The sequence below is a fragment of the Xenopus tropicalis genome, chromosome 1 (assembly GCF_000004195.4).
Source record: "Xenopus tropicalis strain Nigerian chromosome 1, UCB_Xtro_10.0, whole genome shotgun sequence".
Classification (NCBI taxonomy): Eukaryota; Metazoa; Chordata; class Amphibia; order Anura; family Pipidae; genus Xenopus; species Xenopus tropicalis.
Window position 1 is genome coordinate 538252 of NC_030677.2, and position 19804 is coordinate 558055.

At 48.9% G+C, this 19804-nt stretch overlaps 1 protein-coding gene across 1 annotated transcript; it reads left to right on the plus strand.

Moving 5' to 3' along the window:
- The first annotated feature begins 102 nt into the window (after positions 1-102).
- LOC100493912 (matrix metalloproteinase-21) lies at positions 103-19625 on the plus strand. Its single transcript, XM_031895103.1, has 8 exons — positions 103-114; positions 3511-4377; positions 4565-5267; positions 9368-9507; positions 11532-11673; positions 13152-13409; positions 16020-16192; positions 18251-19625. The coding sequence occupies exons 1-8, from the start codon at positions 103-105 to the stop codon at positions 18539-18541; spliced, it is 2586 nt and encodes an 861-aa protein (XP_031750963.1). The 3' UTR covers positions 18542-19625.
- The last annotated feature ends 179 nt before the right edge of the window (positions 19626-19804 follow it).

Here is a 19804-nt window from a genome sequence, read left to right on the forward strand (position 1 = left end):
CCAATCTGTCCTAACCTGTATGGGGGCAATGTCATGAAATAACCCCAACTCATTGAGGAGCAGACGGGGCATTACCTGCTTTTGCCCCAGTATCTAGTTGGGATGTCTCCAGCAGTGAGGGCATCTCTGTACTGGGCATCTCTATACTGGGCATCTCTGTACTGGGCATCTCTGTACTGGGCATCTCTATACTGGGCATCTCTGTACTGGGCATCTCTATACTGGGCATCTCTGTACTGGGCATCTCTATACTGGGCACATCACATACTGGGCATCTCTATACTGGGCACATCCACATACTGGGCATCTCTATACTGGGCACATCCACATACTGGGCATCTCTATACTGGGCACATCCACATACTGGGCATCTCTATACTGGGCACATCCACATACTGGGCATCTCTATACTGGGCATCTCTGTACTGGGCATCTCTGTACTGGGCATCTCTGTACTGGGCATCTCTGTACTGGGCATCTCTGTACTGGGCATCTCTGTACTGGGCATCTCTATACTGGGCATCTCTATACTGGGCATCTCTGTACTGGGCATCTCTGTACTGGGCATCTCTATACTGGGCATCTCTGTACTGGGCATCTCTGTACTGGGCATCTCTATACTGGGCATCTCTATACTGGGCATCTCTATACTGGGCATCTCTGTACTGGGCATCTCTATACTGGGCATCTCTGTACTGGCATCTCTATACTGGGCATCTCTGTACTGGGCATCTCTATACTGGGCATCTTGTACTGGGCATCTCTGTACTGGGCATCTCTGTACTGGGCATCTCTGTACTGGGCATCTGTACTGGGCATCCTCTATACTGGGCATCTCTGTACTGGGCATCTCTATACTGGGCATTCTCTGTACTGGGCATCTCTATACTGGGCATCTCTGTACTGGGCATCTCTATACTGGGCATCTCTGTACTGGGCATCTCTATACTGGGCATCTCTGTACTGGGCATCTCTATACTGGGCACATCCACATACTGGGCATCTCTATACTGGGCACATCCACATACTGGGCATCTCTATACTGGGCATCTCTGTACTGGGCATCTCTATACTGGGCATCTCTGTACTGGGCATCTCTATACTGGGCATCTCTGTACTGGGCATCTCTGTACTGGGCATCTCTGTACTGGGCATCTCTGTACTGGGCACATCCACATACTGGGCATCTCTAAACTGGGCACATCCACGTACTGGAACTGGGCACATCCACATACTGGGCATCTCTGTACTGGGCATCTCTGTACTGGGCATCTCTATACTGGGCACATCCACATACTGGGCATCTCTATACTGGGCACATCCACATACTGGGCATCTCTATACTGGGCACATCCACATACTGGGCATCTCTGTACTGGGCACATCCACATACTGGGCATCTCTATACTGGGCATCTCTATACTGGGCACATCCACATACTGGAACTGGGCACATCCACATACTGGGCATCTCTATACTGGGCATCTCTGTACTGGGCATCTCTGTACTGGGCATCTCTGTACTGGGCATCTCTGTACTGGGCACATCCACATACTGGGACTGGGCACATCCACATACTGGGCATCTCTATACTGGGCATCTCTATACTGGGCACATCCACATACTGGGCATCTCTATACTGGGCACATCCACATACTGGGCATCTCTGTACTGGGCACATCCACATACTGGGCATCTCTATACTGGGCACATCCACATACTGGAACTGGGCACATCCACATACTGGGCATCTCTGTACTGGGCATCTCTAAACTGGGCATCTCTGTACTGGGCATCTCTGTACTGGGCATCTCTGTACTGGGCATCTCTGTACTGGGCATCTCTATACTGGGCACATCCGCATACTGGGACTGGGCACATCCACATACTGGGCATCTCTGTACTGGGCATCTCTAAACTGGGCACATCCACATACTGGGCATCTCTATACTGGGCACATCCACATACTGGGCATCTCTGTACTGGGCATCTCTATACTGGGCATCTCTATACTGGGCATCTCTATACTGGGCAACTCTATACTGGGCATCTCTGTACTGGGCATCTCTGTACTGGGCATCTCTATACTGGGCATCTCTATACTGGGCATCTCTATACTGGGCATCTCTGTACTGGGCATCTCTGTACTGGGCATCTGTGTACTGGGCATCTGTGTACTGGGCATCTCTGTACTGGGCATCTCTATACTGGGCATCTCTGTACTGGGCATCTGTGTACTGGGCATCTCTGTACTGGGCATCTCTGTACTGGGCATCTCTATACTGGGCACATCCACATACTGGGCATCTCTGTACTGGGCATCTCTATACTGGGCATCTCTGTACTGGGCATCTCTATACTGGGCATCTCTATACTGGGCATCTCTATACTGGGCATCTCTGTACTGGGCATCTCTATACTGGGCATCTCTGTACTGGGCATCTCTATACTGGGCATCTCTATACTGGGCACATCCACATACTGGGCATCTCTGTACTGGGCATCTCTATACTGGGCATCTCTGTACTGGGCATCTCTATACTGGGTATCTCTGTACTGGGCATCTCTATACTGGGCATCTCTATACTGGGCATCTCTGTACTGGGCATCTCTATACTGGGCATCTCTATACTGGGCATCTCTATACTGGGCACATCCACATACTGGGCATCTCTATACTGGGCATCTCTATACTGGGCATCTCTATACTGGGCACATCCACATACTGGGCATCTCTGTACTGGGCATCTCTGTACTGGGCATCTCTATACTGGGCATCTCTATACTGGGCACATCCACATACTGGGCATCTCTGTACTGGGCATCTCTATACTGGGCATCTCTGTACTGGGCATCTCTGTACTGGGCATCTCTGTATTGGGCATCTCTATACTGGGCATCTCTGTACTGGGCATCTCTGTACTGGGCATCTCTGTACTGGACATCTCTATACTGGGCATCTCTGTACTGGGCATCTCTATACTGGGCATCTCTATACTGGGCATCTCTGTACTGGGCATCTCTGTACTGGGCATCTCTGTATTGGGCATCTCTATACTGGGCATCTCTGTACTGGGCATCTCTATACTGGGCATCTCTGTACTGGGCACATCCACATACTGGGACTGGGCACATCCACATACTGGTACTGGGCACATCCACATACTGGGACTGGGCACATCCACATACTGGTACTGGGCACATCCACATACTGGGACTGGGCACATCCACATACTGGTACTGGGCACATCCACATACTGGTACTGGGCACATCCACATACTGGGACTGGGCACATCCACATACTGGTACTGGCACATCCACATACTGGGACTGGGCACATCCACATACTGGGACTGGGCACATCCACATACTGGGACTGGGCACATCCACATACTGGGACTGGGCACATCCACATACTGGGACTGGGCACATCCACATACTGGGACTGGGCACGTGCCACACAGACACTAATAAACACTTTCTTTCCTCCAGGATTTTGTGTTCTGCAGAATTTGGCAACGTGCTCATTCGTCTGCATTTTCTTTCCACTCATTTGCCCTGTAAGCTGGGCACTGATTGGCTGTGTGCCGGGGGAGTGCTGCTTGCTGGGCTGTGTGCCGGGGGAGTGCTGCTTGCTGGGCTGTGTGCCGGGGGAGTGCTGCTTGCTGGGCTGTGTGCCGGGGGAGTGCTGCTTGCTGGGCTGTGTGCCGGGGGAGTACTGCTTGCTGGGCTGTGGTGCCGGGGGAGTGCTGCTTGCTGGGCTGTGTGCCGGGGGAGTGCTGCTTGCTGGGCTGTGCGCCGGGGGAGTGCTGCTTGCTGGGCTGTGCGCCGGGGGAGTGCTGCTTGCTGGGCTGTGCGCCGGGGGAGTGCTGCTTGCTGGGCTGTGCGCCGGGGGAGTGCTGCTTGCTGGGCTGTGCGCCGGGGGAGTGCTGCTTGCTGGGCTGTGCGCCGGGGGAGTGCTGCTTGCCGGGCTGTGTGCCGGGGGAGTGCTGCTTGCCGGGCTGTGTGCCGGGGGAGTGCTGCTTGCTGGGCTGTGTGCCGGGGGAGTGCTGCTTGCTGGGCTGTGTGCCGGGGGAGTGCTGCTTGCTGGGCTGTGTGCCGGGGGAGTGCTGCTTTCTGGGCTGTGTGCCGGGGGAGTGCTGCTTGCTGGGCTGTGTGCCGGGGGAGTGCTGCTTGCTGGGCTGTGTGCCGGGGGAGTGCTGCTTGCTGGGCTGTGTGCCGGGGGAGTGCTGCTTGCTGGGCTGTGTGCCGGGGGAGTGCTGCTTGCTGGGCTGTGTGCCGGGGGAGTGCTGCTTTCTGGGCTGTGTGCCGGGGGAGTGCTGCTTGCTGGGCTGTGCGCCAGGGGAGTACTGCTTGCTGGGCTGTGTGCCGGGGGAGTACTGCTTGCTGGGCTGTGTGCCGGGGGAGTGCTGCTTGCTGGGCTGTGCGCCGGGGGAGTGCTGCTTGCTGGGCTGTGTGCCGGGGCCCAATGGCAGCTTTGTGTCCCAAAGGAAATGCTGGAACGGCACATAAATGGTTCCCTGCAGTTCTTATTCATGGTCTCCTTGCCTTCGGTTCCTACAGAGATATCTTTGGAAATACGGTTGGGTAGAGCCGGTAAACTGGGAGTCCCAACCGCTCCATGGAAATCCACCTCCTACTGAGGAGAATGTGATCCACCCAGACAGGCCCCACCAGGAACATCTGGAGAAGACTCCATTTGACAGTGTTTCCCCCACAGACCTGGAGCTGACATTAAACCCCAGATTCAATGGAGCCCTACGCAGGTTCCAGGAGGCCAACAAGCTAGAGGTGACAGGGAGGCTGGATGCTGCCACCATAATGGCCATGAATGTGCCACGGTGTGGAGTTCCTGACCACAGAGTGCCCGAGGGTGTGGGGGCCCAGCCAGAGGATCCTGAGGAGAATGGGTCCACCACCCTGTCCATCAACAGCGAGAGCGCAGAAGAAAACAGGGACACATATGAGGAGAGCGCAGAGGAGTACCAAGAAAGAGGGCAAGCGTTGGGCCTTCCAGCAAAGCGCCAGGTCAGGAGGAAGCGCAGCCAGCTGCTAAAGGCTGGGGCTAAGAGAGCAGCCTTCTCCAAGCTCACTCTGAAGTGGAGGCTTCTGGGAGAGGGCTACAGTGTGTGGTTGTCCAAAGAGCAGCAACGTTACATTCTGCGCCTCGCCTTCCGCATGTGGAGTGAGGTGGTGCCTCTCAACTTCCAGGAGGACCTGTCTTCTCCTGCCCAACTTATTGACATCAAACTGGGCTTTGGGACACGTGAGTACTGGGCTGTCTCTTTTCTGTCACTCACAGGCTCCTTGTTTCCAAATGTAACCCCATGGCATTAGGGGCAGTGTGGGGGGATATGTCATACAGTACCACACAGAGTATTGGGGGGCAGCTGGAAAGGGGACTTTACTGTAAGGGCAGTCAGGTTATGGGGTTCCCTCATATCATTCAGTAAATAGATCCCAATACAAACAGCTGATGTGACTCTATAATAACCAGTCATTCCCCTGCTGGAAAGTTCATGTAGGAGCCGCTCATATCAGTCAGTAAATAGATCCCAATACAAACAGCTGATGTGACTCTATAATAACCAGTCATTCCCCTGCTGGAAAGTTCATGTAGGAGCCGCTCATATCAGTCAGTAAATAGATCCCAATACAAACAGCTGATGTGACTCTATAATAACCAGTCATTCCCCTGCTGGAAAGTTCATGTAGGAGCCGCTCATATCAGTCAGTAAATAGATCCCAATACAAACAGCTGATGTGACTCTATAATAACCAGTCATTCCCCTGCTGGAAAGTTCATGTAGGAGCCGCTCATATCAATCAGTAAGTAGATCCCAATACAAACAGCTGATGTGACTCTATAATAACCAGTCATTCCCCTGCTGGAAAGTTCATGTAGGAGCCGCTCATATCAGTCAGTAAATAGATCCCAATACAAACAGCCCATGTGACTCTATAATAACCAGTCATTCCCCTGCTGGAAAGTTCATGTAGGAGCCGCTCATATCATTCAGTAAATAGATCCCAATACAAACAGCCGATGTGACTCTATAATAACCAGTCATCCCCCTGCTGGAAAGTTCATGTAGGAGCCGCTCATATCATTCAGTAAATAGATCCCAATACAAACAGCTGATGTGACTCTATAATAACCAGTCATTCCCCTGCTGGAAAGTTCATGTAGGAGCCGCTCATATCATTCAGTAAATAGATCCCAATACAAACAGCTGATGTGACTCTATAATAACCAGTCATTCCCCTGCTGGAAAGTTCATGTAGGAGCCGCTCATATCATTCAGTAAATAGATCCCAATACAAACAGCTGATGTGACTCTATAATTACCAGTCATTCCCCTGCTGGAAAGTTGATGTAGGAGCCGCTCATATCAGTCAGTAAATAGATCCCAATACAAACAGCTGATGTGACTCTATAATAACCAGTCATTCCCCTGCTGGAAAGTTCATGTAGGAGCCGCTCATATCAGTCAGTAAATAGATCCCAATACAAACAGCTGATGTGACTCTATAATAACCAGTCATTCCCCTGCTGGAAAGTTCATGTAGGAGCCGCTCATATCATTCAGTAAATAGATCCCAATACAAACAGCTGATGTGACTCTATAATAACCAGTCATTCCCCTGCTGGAAAGTTCATGTAGGAGCCGCTCATATCATTCAGTAAATAGATCCCAATACAAACAGCTGATGTGACTCTATAATAACCAGTCATTCCCCTGCTGGAAAGTTCATGTAGGAGCCGCTCATATCATTCAGTAAATAGATCCCAATACAAACAGCTGATGTGACTCTATAATAACCAGTCATTCCCCTGCTGGAAAGTTCATGTAGGAGCCGCTCATATCATTCAGTAAATAGATCCCAATACAAACAGCTGATGTGACTCTATAATAACCAGTCATTCCCCTGCTGGAAAGTTCATGTAGGAGCTGCTCATATCAGTCACTAAATAGATCCCAATACAAACAGCTGATGTGACTCTATAATAACCAGTCATTCCCCTGCTGGAAAGTTCATGTAGGAGCCGCTCATATCAGTCAGTAAATAGATCCCAATACAAACAGCTGATGTGACTCTATAATAACCAGTCATTCCCCTGCTGGAAAGTTCATGTAGGAGCCGCTCATATCAGTCAGTAAATAGATCCCAATACAAACAGCTGATGGGACTCTATAATAACCAGTCATTCCCCTGCTGGAAAGTTCATGTAGGAGCCGCTCATATCATTCAGTAAGTAGATCCCAATACAAACAGCTGATGTGACTCTATAATAACCAGTCATTCCCCTGCTGGAAAGTTCATGTAGGAGCCGCTCATATCATTCAGTAAATAGATCCCAATACAAACAGCCGATGTGACTCTATAATAACCAGTCATTCCCCTGCTGGAAAGTTCATGTAGGAGCCTCTCATATCAGTCAGTAAATAGATCCCAATACAAACAGCCGATGTGACTCTATAATAACCGGTCATTCCCCTGCTGGAAAGTTCATGTAGGAGCCGCTCATATCAGTCAGTAAATAGATCCCAATACAAACAGCCCATGTGACTCTATAATAACCAGTCATTCCCCTGCTGGAAAGTTCATGTAGGAGCCGCTCATATCATTCAGTAAATAGATCCCAATACAAACAGCTGATGTGACTCTATAATAAGCAGTCATTCCCCTGCTGGAAAGTTCATGTAGGAGCCGCTCATATCAGTCAGTAAATAGATCCCAATACAAACAGCCGATGTGACTCTATAATAACCAGTCATTCCCCTGCTGGAAAGTTCATGTAGGAGCCGCTCATATCATTCAGTAAATAGATCCCAATACAAACAGCCGATGTGACTCTATAATAACCAGTCATTCCCCTGCTGGAAAGTTCATGTAGGAGCCGCTCATATCAGTCAGTAAATAGATCCCAATACAAACAGCTGATGTGACGCTATAATAACCAGTCATTCCCCTGCTGGAAAGTTCATGTAGGAGCCGCTCATATCATTCAGTAAATAGATCCCAATACAAACAGCTGATGTGACTCTATAATAACCAGTCATTCCCCTGCTGGAAAGTTCATGTAGGAGCCGCTCATATCATTCAGTAAATAGATCCCAATACAAACAGCCGATGTGACTCTATAATAACCAGTCATTCCCCTGCTGGAAAGTTCATGTAGGAGCCGCTCATATCAGTCAGTAAATAGATCCCAATACAAACAGCCGATGTGACTCTATAATAACCAGTCATTCCCCTGCTGGAAAGTTCATGTAGGAGCCGCTCATATCAGTCAGTAAATAGATCCCAATACAAACAGCCGATGTGACTCTATAATAACCAGTCATTCCCCTGCTGGAAAGTTCATGTAGGAGCCGCTCATATCAGTCACTAAATAGATCCCAATACAAACAGCTGATGTGACTCTATAATAACCAGTCATTCCCCTGCTGGAAAGTTCATGTAGGAGCCGCTCATATCAGTCAGTAAATAGATCCCAATACAAACAGCCCATGTGACTCTATAATAACCAGTCATTCCCCTGCTGGAAAGTTCATGTAGGAGCCGCTCATATCAGTCAGTAAATAGATCCCAATACAAACAGCCGATGTGACTCTATAATAACCAGTCATTCCCCTGCTGGAAAGTTCATGTAGGAGCCGCTCATATCAGTCAGTAAATAGATCCCAATACAAACAGCTGATGTGACTCTATAATAACCAGTCATTCCCCTGCTGGAAAGTTCATGTAGGAGCCGCTCATATCAGTCAGTAAATAGATCCCAATACAAACAGCTGATGTGACTCTATAATAACCAGTCATTCCCCTGCTGGAAAGTTCATGTAGGAGCCGCTCATATCAGTCAGTAAATAGATCCCAATACAAACAGCTGATGGGACTCTATAATAACCAGTCATTCCCCTGCTGGAAAGTTCATGTAGGAGCCGCTCATATCAGTCAGTAAATAGATCCCAATACAAACAGCCGATGTGACTCTATAATAACCAGTCATTCCCCTGCTGGAAAGTTCATGTAGGAGCCGCTCATATCAGTCAGTAAATAGATCCCAATACAAACAGCCGATGTGACTCTATAATAACCAGTCATTCCCCTGCTGGAAAGTTCATGTAGGAGCCGCTCATATCAGTCACTAAATAGATCCCAATACAAACAGCTGATGTGACTCTATAATAACCAGTCATTCCCCTGCTGGAAAGTTCATGTAGGAGCCGCTCATATCAGTCAGTAAATAGATCCCAATACAAACAGCTGATGTGACTCTATAATAACCAGTCATTCCCCTGCTGGAAAGTTCATGTAGGAGATTTTATTCACCTATAAACCAATCATCTCCCCCCACAGGCCGGCACTTGGGCTGCTCCCAGCTGTTCGATGATATGGGCAGAGAGTTCGCTCACGCCTGGCAACTCGGTGATATCCACTTTAATGACGACGAACACTTTGTCCCCCCAAACAGCGAGCATGGGATCAGCCTCCTTAAGGTGAGTGGGACCCCATGGGATCAGAGGGTTTGAGGGGATCAACCTGCTTGGGGTTAAGGGGGACCCATTGGATTATTATCCTGAATCTCATTTGGACCCCACTGGATCCCCCTCCTTGAGTTGTATCTGTATCTGGATTGGCCAGAATCGGCACAGACACGGCAACATTCTATCACATGCCCCAGTGAGCTTACAATCTAAGGTCCCTATCCCATTCCCATCAGCCCCTGCCCCAGTGAGCTTACAATCTAAGGTTCCTATCCCATTCCCATCAGTCCCTGCCCCAGTGAGCTTACAATCTAATGTCCCTATCCCATTCCCATCAGTCCCTGCCCCAGTGAGCTTACAATCTAAGGTCCCTATCCCATTCCCATCAGTCCCTGCCCCAGTGAGCTTACAATCTAAGGTCCCTATCCCATTCCCATCAGCCCCTGCCCCAGTGAGCTTACAATCTAATGTCCCTATCCCATTCCCATCAGTCCCTGCCCCAGTGAGCTTACAATCTAATGTCCCTATCCCATTCCCATCAGTCCCTGCCCCAGTGAGCTTACAATCTAAGGTCCCTATCCCATTCCCATCAGTCCCTGCCCCAGTGAGCTTACAATCTAAGGTCCCTATCCCATTCCCATCAGTCCCTGCCCCAGTGAGCTTACACTCTAAGGTCCCTATCCCATTCCCATCAGCCCCTGCTCCAGTGAGCTTACAATCTAAGGTCCCTATCCCATTCCCATCAGTCCCTGCCCCAGTGAGCTTACAGTCTAAGGTCCCTATCACATTCCCATCAGCCCCTGCCCCAGTGAGCTTACAATCTAAGGTCCCTATCCCATTCCCATCAGTCCCTGCCCCAGTGAGCTTACAATCTAAGGTCCCTATCCCATTCCCATCAGTCCCTGCCCCAGTGAGCTTACACTCTAAGGTCCCTATCCCATTCCCATCAGCCCCTGCTCCAGTGAGCTTACAATCTAAGGTCCCTATCCCATTCCCATCAGTCCCTGCCCCAGTGAGCTTACAATCTAAGGTCCCTATCCCATTCCCATCATCCCCTGCCCCAGTGAGCTTACAATCTAAGGTCCCTATCCCATTCCCATCAGTCCCTGCCCTAGTGAGCTTACAATCTAAGGTCCCTATCCCATTCCCATCAGTCCCTGCCCCAGTGAGCTTACAATCTAAGGTCCCTATCACATTCCCATCAGCCCCTGCCCCAGTGAGCTTACAATCTAAGGTCCCTATCCCATTCCCATCAGTCCCTGCCCTAGTGAGCTTACAATCTAAGGTCCCTATCCCATTCCCATCAGTCCCTGCCCCAGTGAGCTTACAATCTAAGGTCCCTATCACATTCCCATCAGCCCCTGCCCCAGTGAGCTTACAATCTAAGGTCCCTATCACATTCCCATCAGCCCCTGCCCCAGTGAGCTTACAATCTAAGGTCCCTATCACATTCCCATCAGCCCCTGCCCCAGTGAGCTTACAATCTAAGGTCCCTATCACATTCCCATCAGCCCCTGCCCCAGTGAGCTTACAATCTAAGGTCCCTATCCCATTCCCATCAGTCCCTGCCCCAGTGAGCTTACAATCTAAGGTCCCTATCCCATTCCCATCAGTCCCTGCCCCAGTGAGCTTACAATCTAAGGTCCCTATCCCATTCCCATCAGCCCCTTCTCCAGTGAGCTTACAATCTAAGGTCCCTTTCCCATTCCCATCAGTCCCTGCCCCAGTGAGCTTACAATCTAAGGTCCCTATCCCATTCCCATCAGCCCCTGCCCCAGTGAGCTTACAATCTAAGGTCCCTATCCCATTCCCATCAGTCCCTGCCCCAGTGAGCTTACAATATAAGGTCCCTATCCCATTCCCATCAGTCCCTGCCCCAGTGAGCTTACAATCTAAGGTCCCTATCCCATTCCCATCAGCCCCTGCCCCAGTGAGCTTACAATCTAAGGTCCCTATCCCATTCCCATCAGTCCCTGCCCCAGTGAGCTTACAATATAAGGTCCCTGTCACATTCTGTTGTTCTGTGGTTCCTATAGGTGGCAGTTCATGAGATTGGTCATGTTCTTGGTCTCAGTCATATGAATCACCTGGGATCTGTTATGCAGCCAAATTATATTCCAGCCAATGGAAAGATGGAGCTAGGCTGGACCGACCGGAGGGCAATACAGAAGATTTATGGTGGGTGATATCCTACATATACTGTTGCATTCTGCTTGTTCTCACATTGGAGAATTGACCGTAGAGAACATAACAGTGGAAGAAGTAGCTCATATATCAGCAGTAGCTTGGATATGACTGTAGGGCCTGTCATAAGAGGAACCTTAATGGGAACCTATTAAATGAGCAGAGATGGACCTATCAGTAGAGGCTATAGAGCTTACCTCACTGGAGGCTGTAGCGCACCTGTTACAAGAGTCAGTGATGGACCTATCAGTAGAGGCTATAGAGCTTGAGTCTGTATTATAAGAGGCAGTTATGGACCTATCAGTAGAGGCTATAGAGCTTGAGTCTGTATTATAAGAGGCAGTTATGGACCTATCAGTAGAGGCTATAGAGCTTGAGTCTGTATTATAAGAGGCAGTTATGGACCTATCAGTAGAGGCTATATAGCATATCTCACTGGAGGCTGTAGCGCACCTGTTACAAGAGTCAGTGATGGACCTATCAGTAGAGGCTATAGAGCTTATCTCACTGGAGGCTGTAGCGCACCTGTTACAAGAGTCAGTGATGGACCTATCAGTAGAGGCTATAGAGCATATCTCACTGGAGGCTGTAGTGCACCTGTTACAAGAGTCAGTGATGGACCTATCAGTAGAGGCTATAGAACTTTTCTCACTGGAGGCTGTAGCGCACCTGTTACAAGAGTCAGGGATGGACCTATCAGTAGAGACTGTAGCGCTTATCTCACTGGAGGCTGTAGCGCACCTGTTACAAGAGTCAGGGATGGACCTATCAGTAGAGACTGTAGCGCTTATCTCACTGGAGGCTGTAGCGCACCTGTTACAAGAGTCAGGGATGGACCTATCAGTAGAGACTGTAGCGCTTATCTCACTGGAGGCTGTAGCGCACCTGTTACAAGAGTCAGGGATGGACCTATCAGTAGAGACTGTAGCGCTTATCTCACTGGAGGCTGTAGCGCACCTGTTACAAGAGGCAGTGATGGACCTATCAGTAGAGGCTATAGAGCTTGAGTCTGTATTATAAGAGGCAGTGATGGACCTATCAGTAGAGACTGTAGCGCTTATCTCACTGGAGGTGATAGTGTCCCTATTATAGGAGGCAGTGATGGACCTATCAGTAGAGGCTATAGAGCTTGAGTCTGTATTATAAGAGGCAGTTATGGACCTATCAGTAGAGACTGTAGCGCTTATCTCACTGGAGGCTGTAGCGCACCTGTTACAAGAGGCAGTGATGGACCTATCAGTAGAGACTGTAGCGCTTATCTCACTGGAGGCTGTAGCGCACCTGGTACAAGAGGCAGTGATGGACCTATCAGTAGAGACTGTAGCGCTTATCTCACTGGAGGTGATAGTGTCCCTATTATAGGAGGCAGTGATGGACCTATCAGTAGAGACTGTAGCGCTCATGGTGATAGAGTTGGTAGTGTGACGATTAAATCATTTTAGTAATTTTTCCAACTTCTGTTTATGTTAAAGGAAAATGCTCAGGGAGGTTCAGTACAGTGTTTGACTGGGTCCATCAGGAACCAGATGATCTGGGCCACCAGGTGTCTCATTACAACACCTATTTTTTCCGGCGTAGCTGGTACTGGCGGTATGAGAACAGCAGTAACCGTACATGGTATGGCTACCCCCAAGAGCTGAAGGTGGGATGGGAAGGAATCCCTCATGCTGACATTGATGCTTTCCTGCACTTCTGGACTAGGAATAAAAGGTTCACCTTCTTCTTCAAAGGTACCAACCTGTTGTGTCTGAATCTTCACTGCTATGTGCCACGTGGGGTGCATTCCCAAATACATGGGTTCTGGCCCAAGCCCAATCATCACTGCTATGTGCCATGGGGGGTGAATTCCCAAATACATGGGTTCTGGCCCAAGCCCAATCATCACTGCTATGTGCCATGGGGGGTGAATTCCCAAATACATGGGTTCTGTTGGTGGTGGCCCAAGCCCAATCTTTACTGCTATGTGCCATAGTGGGGTATTCCCAAATGCATGGGTTCTGGCCCAAGCCTAATCTTCACTGCTATGTGCCATGAGGGGTGCATTCCCAAATACATGGGTTCTGGCCCAAGCCCAATCTTCACTGCTATGTGCCATGAGGGGTGCATTCCCAAATACATGGGTTCTGGCCCAAGCCCAATCTTCACTGCTATGTGCTATGGAGGGGTATTCCCAAATGCATGGGTTCTGGCCCAAGCCCAATCTTCACTGCCATGTGCCATGGAGGGGTATTCCCAAATACATGGGTTCTGGCCCAAGCCCAATCTTCACTGCTATGTGCCATGAGGGGTGCATTCCCAAATACATGGGTTCTGGCCCAAGCCCAATCTTTACTGCTATGTGCCATGAGGGGTGCATTCCCAAATACATGGGTTCTAGCCCAAGCCCAATCTTCACTGCTATGTGCCACGTGGGGTGCATTCCCAAATGCATGGGTTCTGGCCCAAGCCCAATCTTCACTGCTATGTGCCATGAGGGGTGCATTCCCAAATACATGGGTTCTGGCCCAAGCCCAATCTTCACTGCTATGTGCCATGAGGGGTGCATTCCCAAATACATGGGTTCTGGCCCAAGCCCAATCTTCACTGCTATGTGCCATGGGGGGTGCATTCCCAAATACATGGGTTCTGGCCCAAGCCCAATCTTCACTGCTATGTGCCATGGGGGGTGCATTCCCAAATACATGGGTTCTGGCCCAAGCCTAATCTTTACTGCTATGTGCCATGAGGGGTGCATTCCCAAATACATGGGTTCTGGCCCAAGCCTAATCTTCACTGCTATGTGCCATGAGGGGTGCATTCCCAAATACATGGGTTCTGGCCCAAGCCCAATCTTCACTGCTATGTGCCATGGAGGGGTATTCCCAAATACATGGGTTCTGGCCCAAGCCTAATCTTTACTGCTATGTGCCATGAGGGGTGCATTCCCAAATGCATGGGTTCTGGCCCAAGCCCAATCTTCACTGCTATGTGCCATGAGGGGTGCATTCCCAAATACATGGGTTCTGGCCTAAGCCCAATCTTCACTGCTATGTGCCATGAGGGGTGCATTCCCAAATACATGGGTTCTGGCCCAAGCCCAATCTTCACTGCTATGTGCCATGAGGGGTGCATTCCCAAATACATGGGTTCTGGCCCAAGCCTAATCTTCACTGCTATGTGCCATGAGGGGTGCATTCCCAAATACATGGGTTCTGGCCCAAGCCCAATCTTCACTGCTATGTGCCATGTGGGGTGAATTCCCAAATAGATGGGTTCTGGCCCAAGCCCAATCTTCACTGCTATGTGCCATGAGGGGTGCATTCCCAAATACATGGGTTCTGGCCCAAGCCTAATCTTCACTGCTATGTGCCATGAGGGGTGCATTCCCAAATACATGGGTTCTGGCCCAAGCCCAATCTTCACTGCTATGTGCCATGTGGGGTGAATTCCCAAATAGATGGGTTCTGTTGGTGGTAGCCGAAGCCCAAGCACTAGAGGGATTTCATTTCTTCCCTGCAGAAGGTTTTCCGGCCTATCAGGTGCTTAAGAAAGGGGACTTGGGCCTGAAACACTAAATAAAAGATACAGCATGAAATAACTGTGATTCCTAAATATTCTCATTTAATATTTGGCTTTGCCAAAAGGTGGAGGCAATCAAAATGGTTTCTGATTAAAAAACTAGGAGAATCCAGGGCAAACTGCTACTGTTGAGTCCATATTTGGCACACTGTTCAGCCTATAAATACCGTCCAGGTCTAATTTAGCCCTATATGGACCATACTATCATATTGTGCTAGAAGGTTTGTGGCTGAGCAGCTGCTTTTATTGTTTGCCTGACATTATTTTGTCTAGTCTAACCTGACCCAACCTCAGCCTGACCTCAACTGGACTTCATCCTACAGATTACCTTCTGCAATGCAAGCAAATATTTGGGCACAATTTTCTTTTAAGTAGGACCTCACCCAAAAGTCTTCCAGGACCTTGATGGTCTGCCCCTCTCCAAGACTGAAGATGGCTTCTTTAGCAGAAGGCCTGAGGATGGACCCCATATCCTCTTACATTCCAGGGCATTCAGGCATTCCTATTGGAGTTAATATGAAGTTCCCCTCTGTTCAAGGGATTTTCCACCCTTTCAGCTCTGATGGTGTGATTGGCTCTGTGTGGGCTAAATTTGGTTGGATTTGATGAGCTAAATATTTGCCCATAGCAGAGTCAAGGATGGCAACTCCTCCAGTTTTCTTTAATAATAAGCATTTTGGTTGTCTCTTGCCTCCTCTCTATTTCCTGCCCCCCATGGTACCCTACTCCCAGTCTTAGCTCATGAGAAATATCATCACACCCGTTATTTCCCTCCCCCACAGGCAAACTATACTGGCGGTACGATGACCAAAATGACAGGGCCTACAGGCAGGACCCAGAGGGACACATCTACCCTCGGCTCATCTCAGAGGGGTTCCCAGGAATCGGTGGCCCCATAGACACAGTTTTCTATGATCAGAGAGATCACAACATCTACTTCTTCCATGGGAGGAATGTGAGTATTGGGTGATGAGTTATGGGGGCTTCCCAAGCTTCTCTCTGTGTAGTTAAAGCATCTAACCCATAATGTGGGGTTGTTAGGCCCATTTATCAGCATTCAGATTTTTGTGGTTTTAGAGTTTTTTGAAACCATAACTAAATTCCATTTCCATGAAACCCATGAATATCTGGTCATTCATAAAAGATAATAATAGATAATAGATAATAGATAATAAAAGGTCAGAATTGCAAAAGTACGAAGGAAAAAGACATGGAAAAAAATTTGAAAACTGCAACTTTTCATTTTGTCGCTCGAAAACCGTGACTTTTTGATCTTGTCGTACAAAAAACAAACGTCAAAAAGACCTGAAAAACTCTAAAACCATGAAGCGAAAGATGTTCCAGTTGTAAAAGGGGCACCTGTCATTGACATGGAATAGTCTTCCATTCGCATTTGTTGTGGTTTTGTTTCATAATAATTAATGACAAAATCGGGTTTTGGTGTAAAAAACCCAAACCAAAAAAATATGGGGGTCTGTAGGTGGGTTGGTAACACAACTGTCCATACTCTCCTAGTAACAGTAGAGGATTGTGGGCATCAGTGCAACAGTCATTTCCAATACAGACAGTTTATCTGTAGCGGCACCGACGCATGGAGACTTGGAAGTGGTTGGGACAGGCCCAGACTGGGATTCACAATAGGCCCAAACAGCCCCCCACTGACTGTCTATCTTACAGAAGCCCCCCTGGCATTTGCCTGAACCCACGGATTGCCACTCCAGGGCTGTACAGGCTGGGGGAGATGGAGGAAGATACAAAAACCCAGTTCCATGAGTTCAGTCTGATCTAACCTCAATAAGTGTTCTATGAGTCTCCTAGCACCATAGGTGGACAAACCATTTCTGGATCAGTTGGGTCTGTGTTGCAATCAGGGAACAATGACACAAGGGCAGTCCCGAGGCCCACCAGAATGGCTCCAAATCTAAGAAGAAATGAGTCCCCTAAGTAATGACTACAGTATTTAGGAAAAAGCTTTAGAAAGAATATGAGGAGATTGCTCCCTGAACCCCACATTTTTTCTTTTAGAAACAATTATGAAAACCTATTAGAGTGCCCCATATATCCAACTGCAGAGCGTTAATCACTCAAGCATAGTGGCAGTATGGGCAGGACAGGGTTAATGGCAGTATGGCTCCCTCCCTGTTCGGCTCCCTCCCTCGCTTTTTGAAGAGACCCCTTTCATGGGTTCTCAAAAAGCCTGAGATATTCCTGGTGGAGCTTTGGGAATCCCCATATAACCAACACTCTAATGACTGAATGAGAAACAGGACTACCGCTTAAAGATGAGAAGCCACCGGCTTTGATTGTGTCAAATAGTAAAAACGTATCCAAACTGGTTGGATGAAACCTTGAGCCTTTGTGTGATTCTCTGGGCACAAGGAGGTGGAAGTGGGATATTGGCTTCTCCGTGGGCACTAGTGTAAACACACGCACCTGCGCTTTACTATCCCCAATCCACACCCCTTGTGGAGACTAGGGGGCGGGCTTGGGGAGACTAGGGGGCGAGACTTGGGGAGACAAGGGGGCGAGACTTGGGGAGACTAGGGAGCAAGAATTGGGGAGACAAGGGGGCGAGACTTGGGGAGACTAGGGAGCAAGAATTGGGGAGACAAGGGGGTGAGACTTGGGGAGACAAGGGGGCGAAACTTGGGAAGACAAGGGAGTGAGACTTGGGGAGACAAGGGAGCGAGACTTGGGAAGACAAGGGGGTGAGACTTGGGGAGACTAGGGGGCGAGACTTGGGGAGACAAGGGAGCGAGACTTGGGGACACAAGGGAGCGAGACTTGGGAAGACAAGGGGGTGAGACTTGGGGATACTAGGGGGCGAGACTTGGGGAGACATGGGGGTGAGACTTGGGGGGGCTAGGGGGCGAGAACAAATTTCTGTGGTCCGTGCACATTTTAAATTCTCCTGCCTTGACCGAAGCCCCCCCAGACCATGATGCTGTATCCTCCTTTGATTCTTTCTTTCCTTTTTCTTATCCAACTCCCTCTTATTTGTTCTCCATCTCAGGTAACAGCATTTGGGGTAGAGAGTCAGAAGGTGCTTCCTGGGTACCCACAAGCCATTGAGGATGAGTTTCCTGCAGTTAAAAGTGGTGACCACCCTAAAGGAAATTTGGACGCTGTGTATTTCTCTTTTAGCCACAAGACCATCTTCTTCATCAAGGGCTCATACGTTTGGCATGTGGCTACAAGTGCCGACCTTCCCTATAATTCGTTGCTTCCACGCTATCCTATCAATGAACAGTGGACTGATATCTGTGATGTTCACCCCTCCATGCTTTCTATGCCCAGAAGATAGGGTGCCAGACCAGATCTAGTCAAAGTTGGCTCTCTATACCCAAGGGACATGGATTCAGGCCAGATTGAGCCAATGAAGATAATGTATCAGGGTTGTTTGTCTATGCCAAGAGTATAGGCTACCCCTAGCCAAGCTCCACTTTCTACACCCAGCAGTTAGGATGTCAAGCTGGGCATAGCCAAAGATGGACAGCATTGCCCAGAGAACAGGCTGGTATGTCTATTTTATTCATAGTTGGTCCTTTTCTCCTGGGCCAAGATTGGCTAAATCAGACATACCAGCCTGAAAGTTATCTCTCTATAGCCTGGGAATAGTAACATAGTAAGTTGGGTTGAAAAAAGACATACGTCCATCAAGTTCAACCATAATGCCTATGTATAACCGGCCTAACTGCTAGTTGAATAGGGCTCCAGGGATTTGGTAGCCCAATTTCCCCAGGAGATAAGGAAACAAACTTGGTATAGAAAAGGTTGACTGGCTATGCCTAGGGTCTAAGCATGTTTTTCTCTTTATTCCCAGACGTTTGGAAGCAAAACACCCATGGGACAGGGTTCCAGATATAGCCAAGTAACCCAAACAATACTGTGATGTGCAACATCTAGCCAAGCTTGTCTCTCTCTCTATAATTGGACATAGGGCACCAGAGCTGGGCAAGGTTGGCCATTTGTCCCTGGGTGATAGGGTGCTAAGTTTGATTTAGCCAATGCAGGAAGCCTGGCCTCAGTTTACTTAGAGGGTACAGCTCCTTCTTGCCCACTAGTCTACCTTGTGCCTCCTACTTTTTCTCTGCCAGGCTGGAAATGGAAAGTCGTACCCATCTTCATGAAGAGCGTTCCAGAGTGAGAATCGGAGTCAGGTTTCAGACATTTATTCTAGCAGAATATACAAGAACATCACACGTATTTTATTTACCAGCTGGCTCCCAGAATGAAGAGACCCCTTTCATGGGTTCTCCAAAAGCCCGAGATATTCCTGGTGGAGCTTTGGGAGTCACTATATAACCAACACTCTAATGACTGTATGAGAAACAGGACTTAAAGATGAGAAGCCACCGGCTTTGATTGTGTCAAATAGTAAAAACGTATCCAAATTGGTTGGATGAAACCTTGAGCCTTTGTGTGATTCTCCGGGCATGAGGAGGTGGAAGTGGGATATTGGCTTCTCCGTGGGCACTAGTGTAAACACCCACACCTCTCCCCCACCCTGCACTTTAGTATCGCCAAGCCACACCCCCATTAATTACCCTCGCCCCCTGCACACTCA

What these genes read in the sequence shown, in the direction of transcription:
- LOC100493912 (XM_031895103.1), top strand. An exon ending in CTGGGCTGTGTGCCGGGGGA is followed by an intron (nt 4,378 to 4,564) that starts GTACTGCTTGCT and finishes CGGTTCCTACAG; the next exon opens with AGATATCTTTGGAAATACGG. An exon ending in GGCAATACAGAAGATTTATG is followed by an intron (nt 11,674 to 13,151) that starts GTGGGTGATATC and finishes TTTATGTTAAAG; the next exon opens with GAAAATGCTCAGGGAGGTTC.